Raw genomic sequence first — 7,500 nt, 5'->3', positions numbered from 1 at the left:
GATATATACAGGGAGCTGCTCCATTATGAAATATGAACATACTCGCAAATGGTAGAAGCATGCTCGACATCCCTTCTACCAGCGTGGATCCATTCAAGGAGAGAGCATGCATAGTCCGGAGAAGATCATTCATCTGAGTGTTTCAGTTGATTAGAGATCCAGGAATCCTTGGTATGGTTAATCTTAGGTACTACTTTGTTTGGCTTTTAACTGTAACAGTTTTGCCACTGGCATAGGTGGAGAGGTCACCTCTGCCATAATGAGTCTCCTTGCCCAAAGATTTTGTCAAACCTTCTCTGTAACAACATGCTAGCTCCCACTGCTTCCCTATGGTGCCGTTTGTTTTAGTGACCTAAAACCTTTTCTTTCAAAAAAGGGAATAACGATAAAGCTGAATTTTACTGATCATCCCTTTCCAGTCTCTCTAGCATTCTTTTAATCATAACACATAGAGGATCTTCTAATTAGATACCATTTACACTAACTTTGCTGCCAAGATGTCATATTCAATAATATGAGTAACAAGTTGACAAGGTAATGAGTACAAATGGCTGAATAAAGATTCGTTAGCAATTTATGAAATTGAACAATATTCTAGATAACATATTCTCATACATAAATAATTTCTTTGTGGATATTCTCATTAAAAGTTAAGTCTGTGGGTCATAATGTATTGCTATCATGTGAGCAGACATATTGTCAAGATAGAAGAGAAGACATTCATTGCATATTATCCCGTGGAAAGGGCCAAAGTTTGAAAGGAATAGAAATACATCATAACCAATTACTTTTTTCTGTCCATAATATGATTAGGCTAAATCCATACTTGGGAATTATTTAAAACATATCCTTGGAGTATAATTCTCACAATATTTGGTAATCATGGTAACTTGATGGAGAGGAAAACTAACATGTAATCCCAGTTTTATGGTGACTTAGTTTTACCAATAAAATAAAGTTTAGATTAGATTAAGTTAGGTAGTTTCTATTAAATAAATGAGATAAGAGAGTTATACCAGGCTGGTTAGGATAATAAACTTGGTAATATCAGCTTCATTCGGAAAAAAATGGTTGGATGTTTGGAAGGTACCTAAGTATCTGCCACTGGCCTAAGCCACTTAATGCCTCCACACCTGCCAAAACACCTGTAAAGGCCAACAAACCTCTATCTTGAATTCAGATGAAACACATCTAGCAGATTTTACTTAAAATACAAGACCAATCAGATATATTTTACTTAAATATACAAGGCACAGATTTGAGAGCCTTTCCTGGTATGCAAAAACTGAAACCTGGCATCTATTTGGCTTTACATCATAGGCTGTCCATCACTATCATGTTTGGTTTTAGTAATTACCCAAAAATGTGCTACTCTGAGAGTACTATGGATATCTCCTAAATATTTACCATAAAGTGATAGAACCTAAATAGTAAGATCAATGTCTTATTTTCGCATACACACACTATTATTACTTATATATGGATACACCCTATCACGACACCGAGCAGAAACACCCAATCCACACCATTTAATGGAAATGGAATTTGAAGCTATTTTAATATTAACACTAACGGGCTTACCTTCAATAAACAAATACATCAGCGTAATATTTAACACAATATTTCACGGCATACAGACTCATCAAACCACTAAAAGAATGAGAATAATCATATCCTTACAAATGCGCGCTCTGCCAAAAATTCCCAGCCATTCCATAGGGTAAAGAATGATGTTTTTCGTCCAAAAATCCTTGAACGACCCGAAGAAAAAGAAGAAAATTCTCGCGGATTTGTTGTTGTCAAATTTCCGGGCGCTTAAACTCCCGTGCTGAAGGTGGATCTCGTTTTTGAGAGGGCGGATTCACGCAGACAGAGGGTGTGACGTCATGGACCGGTTTAGTAGAAGAAAAATATACTCTATCAATGAAAATGATCGCTTAGAGTTCTTGGATAATCTAATCTAGTTTTGTTTTTTTAATCTATTTTCCACTTTCTGAGAAATTATTTCTTACGGGAAGGCCAAAGCTGTCGGGAAAAACGACGACAATACATCATCGTGACGTCATGATCTCACATACTGTAATGCCGCCAAAATTCGCTGTCTAAAAAGGGATATCATTAAAATTAAAGGACCCAAGTCAAGCTATAATGGCTACTTTCATTTATAGTGCAAATAATATTACCTTCTCAGGTCAAATCTATTACTAAATTCTGAGTTATAAATTGGTTCATGTAGATCTTCATTCGAGAACCTTTCAATACCATGAATTATTGAACATCATTATAACAATGATGATAATGATGGTGATGATGATGATGATGATAGTGATGATGATGATGATGATGATTGTGATGATGGTGGTGATGCTGCTGATGATAATAATAATATAATAATAATGATATGATAATAATAATGATAATAACAATAACAACAACAAAAACTAATAATAATCTTAATAAGGATAACAACAAAAATGATACTTTCGATGATAATAATAACAATAATACTAATAATAATAACAACAATCATTAATTGGAGCAAACACCAACAGGGGCGCATAGCCGCATCTACCCTTTATTTCCAGCCACGAGGGTGCCTCATGGCGAACCGGTAAACAGGCCCTTGGCCCACCTCTAGCTCCTCACGACAGGGCTGGTCGATCTTGCCAAGTAACGCCTTCCTAGGTCAACCCACAGGCCTCCTCTACCCACCATTGCCTCGTGGAGAGACCTGGTGGGAAAGGATCGAGTTTGGGAACCTCATAGCCTGAATTGGCAGTCCTGGATTATACAAGTAACTGGTCCAGTCTCACGGTGAAGTCGTCGGTTGGGCACATGGTCCTGCTAACTGTAACCCATGAGTCAGCTGTTACAAAAGACATCAAGACGAGACTCCAAGGCACTGGATAGTGACCAGGTTTCAATTCCATAACGCAAAATTGACAGTATCAAGGCCTTCTATGTAGTGCAGTGGGGAACGTGTTAGTCTTGCAATCTTGCTGACCGGCGTTCGATCCTGCACACTTCCAGTGAATGGTAACCCCGACCATCCCTTGCACACAGGGGGAGATTTAGAAGCAAAATAAAATAGACAGTATGTCGCAGCAAAGAATATCCATTGTAACAAATGGAACTGAAACTAAAAACTAGGTAGCAGCATCTCCTAATACTCTTGTTGACTGAGTACATGGCTCCTGTTGCCAGGCTAATCCGTTTACTGACTTCCTGGTCTGGTAGCCCAGAGTCACGGACTACACTATCAAGGTATTTAAAATTCTCCGTGGTTGGCTTCAACGTTCCTGCCACAAGCATGTATCGACTGAAGTTTCTTCAAACTGGCTCCCAAAATCCTGCATTTTGGTCTTGGTACAAAAGACTTCAAGACCCAAGAGTTTTGCCTCATTGCTGAATGCCTTAAGGGCCGACACCAGTGATTCTACAGACTCAGATAGAATAGCAACATCGCCAGAAAAGTGTCGTTCCACAATGATTTTGGATGGTAGCTCTGCCCATTATCTACTCCATGCAAGTGTTGAAAAGTATTGGCACAAAAACACATCCTTGCCTCATTTCTGAACTAACAGGAAAGGAGATTGACAAGCCTCCACCACACGCAACACTTTCAGCAACTATATACTCAATAGGCTTGCTATTAATTCAATAATCCTTGTCAGAATTCCCATGTCTCAGAATCTCCTATGGCAAACTGCTACGCACTGAGTCAAATGCCTTCTTGAGGTCATTTTAGGCTCCAAACAGCCCCACGACCAAACTCATGAAAGCATTCCACAGTGACCCAAAATGATAGGACACGGTCTATTGCGCGTCTCTGGTGCCTTAATAGGTGGTCACGGACATGTCTCAGAAGAATGCATGTCAGAACCTTACCTGGTATGCTGGCAGTGTGATGCCATGGTAGTTGCTGTGGTACCATCGACTCCCTTTCCCTTAAAGAAAGGGATGACCACACCCTGCAGCAGGTCGAGGGGAAGGGTACTTGCTTGTCAGATGACAGCCAGGACAGTATGGAATCCCCATGCCATAGTCTATATTAGTTCGGCAGGGACATCGCTGTTTTGCCACTTAAGCCACATGAAACTCATGTGGCCTCCAGCGCCAATAGACTCCTGCACAGTGACAAATACTTAATTTTGAAGGAAGATCTACAGGGTAAGCCATGCTTACAAGTACTGCGAGTCGTTCCGAGATAGCTTTGGTGAGCCTCCAGGCACACTCCTCCCAAAAATCTGTCCAAACAAAATACACTAGGCTTGACGCAGGATCGAGGGTTTTTAAGTGGACTCGAACGTTAGCCACAACTAGACTGTGGTCCGTAAGACTGAACCCTGTCATCTTGGAGGATCAGGCGAGTGCTAACAAGGATGTGATACCATGCGCCAGAGGTCCTCAGTTGCTTGGACCTACCAAATTTCAAGAGAAGGGGGCTACTCACCTCCTGAGCCATTGGTACCAACAAGCATGTTGTAACCACTTTGATCATAACCTGATCCCGCATTGAAGTTTCCTAGTACAGTGCGAATGTCTCATCAGGGATATAGAACGTCTCTTTCTCATCCACAGAGAGAGAGAGAGAGAGAGAAAGAGAGAGAGAGAGAGAGAGAGAGAGAGAGAGAGAGAGAGAGAGAGAGAGAGAGAGAGAGAGAGAGAGAGAGAGAGAGAGAGAGAGAGAGAGACAGAGAGAGAGAGAGAGAGAGAGAGAGAGAGAGAGAGAGAAAGAGAGAGAGAGCGAGAGACAGAGACAGACAGAGAGAGATAGAAAAAAAGAAAGAGAAAGAGAAAGAGAAAGAGGGAGAGAGAGAAAGAGAGAAAGAGAGAGAGAAAGAGAGAGAGAGAAAGAGAGAGAGAAAGAGAGAAAGAGAGAGAGAGAGAGAGAGAGAGAGAGAGAGAGAGAGAGAGAGAGAGAGAGAGAGAGAGAGAGAGAGAGGGAGAGAGAGAGAGAGAGAGAGAGAGAGAGAGGGGGAGAGAGGGAGAGGGGAGAGAGGGAGAGGAGAGGGAGAGGGAAAGGAAGAGAGGAAAGAAAGGAAGAAGGAAAGGGAGAGGGAAAAAGAAAGAAAGGTGCAGAAGGAGAAGACAGAGATGAAGAGAAGAAGAGAGAGAAGATGGGAGATGGAGAGGAGATGGAGATAGAAAAAAGATAGATAGATAGATAGATAGATAGAGAGAGAGAGAGAGAGAGAGAGAGAGAGAGAGAGAGAGAGAGAGAGAGAGAGAGAGAGAGAGAGAGAGAGAGAGAGAGAGAGAGAGGGGAGAGAGAGAGAGAGAGAGAGAGAGAGAGAGAGAGAGAGAGAGAGAGAGAGAGAGAGAGAGAGAGAGAGAGATAGATAGATAGATAGAGACTAATAAAACTAGGAAATAATACAAAATATATTGCAGAACATCATATTTTACAATTTCATTACTGATGAATACAATTTACAAAAGTAAAATTGCAGTCTCTGATTAATCAAGCAGTGTAATCAAATCTTCACAAATAAATGTTAGGAATTTAACACTTTTTGGAACAGCAAATGTTATTGCACAACCAAATCCAAAGGGGACCTCTACACCTCTTTTAACTTTTATGACGTCAAAGGATGCCAAGGCAGGCTTTAGGGCCTAACATTGGCATGTGGGGTTCTCTTGAGCAAAGATAACCCCACAGGAGATAAAGATAAAGATAAAGATAAAGAGAGAGAGAGAGAGAGAGAGAGAGAGAGAGAGAGAGAGAGAGAGAGAGAGAGAGAGAGAGAGAGAGAGAGAGAGAGGAGAGAGAGAGAGAGAGGGGGGAGGGAGAGAGGAAGAGAGAGGGAGAGGAGAGAGAGAGGGAGAGGGAGAGGGAGAGGGAGAGGGAGAGGGAGAGGGAGAGGAAAAGAGAGGGAGAGGGGAGAGAGGGAGGGGGAGGGGAGGGAGGGAGAGATGGAGAGTGAGAGAGAGAGAGAGAGAGAGAGAGAGAGAGAGAGAGAGAGAGAGACAGAGAGAGAGAGAGAGAGAGAGAGACAGAGAGAGAGAGAGAGAGAGAGAGAGAGATAGAGAGTTTTGAGAAAGAGAGAGGGAGAGAGGGAGAGAGAGAGAGAGAGAGAGAGAGAGGGAGAGAGAGAGAGGAAGAGAGAGAGAGGGAGAGGGAGAGGGAGAGAGGGAGAGGGAGAGGGAGAGAAGGAGAGAGGGAGAGATAGAGAGGAGAGAGAGAGAGAGAGGGGGAGAGAGAGAGAGGAGAGAGAGGGAGAGGGGAGAGAGGGAGAGGAAGAGAGGGAGAGGGAGAGGGAGAGAGAGGAGAGGGGGAGAGAGGGAGAGGGGGAGAGAGGAGAGAGACAGAGGGAGGGAGGGAGGGAGGGAGTTAGGGTGAGTAAAGAGAGTGAGAGAGAGAGAGAGAGAGAGAGAGAGAGAGAGAGAGAGAGAGAGAGAGAGAGAGAGAGAGAGAGAGAGAGAGAGAGAGAGAGAGAGAGAGAGAGAGAGCACAAAAAGAATAATAAGAAAGAAAAATGTACTGCAGAATATCATATTTTACAATTCTATAACTGATGCATAGAATGTACAAAGGTAAGACTGCAGTTTCTGATTATTCTAGTTTAATAATGTACCCTACAAACAAAATTGAGTTTAATATTTAACTTTTTGGAATAACAAACAGTTTTGTAGTACATCAAATTCTAAGGGAGATCACTGCCCCTTCATAAACTTAACAACATACTCTAAATTCACTCTTTTAAGCCTTATTTTACAAACACATATTAAGTCAGCTTCAAACTGCTGTAATGGAATAATAAGGGAATGAAGAAAAAAACGGTACACTCTATTTTATTTCCCTCAGACCATAATAAAAATCACTTTGGCACTTTTGCATCAAATTCTTAAGTTCTGTTGCATGTATAAAAATACAGATGAATCTTTCATATGTACAGTATTGATTTATATAGCTACTTGGCAGAAATCATAGTTCCAGTGCTGATCATTGCTGAATATTGCAACGCTCTATTTTTCCCTTTTCAGCCTATAATTCTGATCTTTCTGACAATACTTTAAATACAAAAATCTCTGACATTCCTATTGAAAATCCCCATTACCATGTGTTTCTGTAAGTTATTGTGTTACTGTTCCACCGATTACATTGTATAATTAGTCTCTAGCATATTTTCTGCTGACTTGAACTAAGGTGAATTATATGAAGATACAACACAGCAATTCCTCATTCCTCTTAGGTACTCTTGGCAATCTGCTTCACTCGCTCGTGTTCTCGGAGACGAACTGCATTGATTTTGATAAAGCCATGGGCATCCCCTGGCTCATAGTCTCCCTGGACATCCATAGAAACCAACTCTTGATTGTACAGGGACACTGGAGCACTCCTGCCCAACACATACACTGAGATTGGCAATAAAGTGATATTAGTAAGTTGTCAAATGGGCCCATAAAAAAAAAAAAAAAAAAAAAAGTTCAAAATACCATGGTAAAACATTGCTATCTTTGATCATTCCAAGCAAATTAACATACAAATATCCACAA

The 7,500-nt window shown here is 41.3% G+C and overlaps 2 protein-coding genes across 7 annotated transcripts in view; both read right to left on the bottom strand.

Moving 5' to 3' along the window:
* Positions 1–1,839, bottom strand: part of CycC (cyclin C) — a 7,178-nt gene extending 5,339 nt beyond the window's left edge. The window contains exon 1 of the mRNA XM_027372199.2: positions 1,681–1,839. Coding sequence (XP_027228000.1) covers positions 1,681–1,712 — 32 coding nt within the window. The 5' untranslated portion in view covers positions 1,713–1,839. The remainder of the gene's footprint in view (positions 1–1,680) is intronic.
* Positions 1,840–6,783: 4,944 nt separating this feature from the next.
* Positions 6,784–7,500, bottom strand: part of Ass (argininosuccinate synthase) — a 319,911-nt gene continuing 319,194 nt past the window's right edge. For all 6 annotated transcript variants that reach the window (XM_070124935.1, XM_070124924.1, XM_070124930.1 and 3 more), the window contains exon 11: positions 6,784–7,359. In XM_070124935.1, the coding sequence (XP_069981036.1) occupies positions 7,193–7,359 (167 nt within the window). In that variant the 3' untranslated portion in view covers positions 6,784–7,192. The remainder of the gene's footprint in view (positions 7,360–7,500) is intronic.

Source organism: Penaeus vannamei, chromosome 1 (assembly GCF_042767895.1).
Source record: "Penaeus vannamei isolate JL-2024 chromosome 1, ASM4276789v1, whole genome shotgun sequence".
Taxonomy (NCBI): Eukaryota; Metazoa; Arthropoda; class Malacostraca; order Decapoda; family Penaeidae; genus Penaeus; species Penaeus vannamei.
Note: the sequence above shows the minus strand (reverse complement) of the source record. Positions and strands in the feature narration are given on the sequence as shown.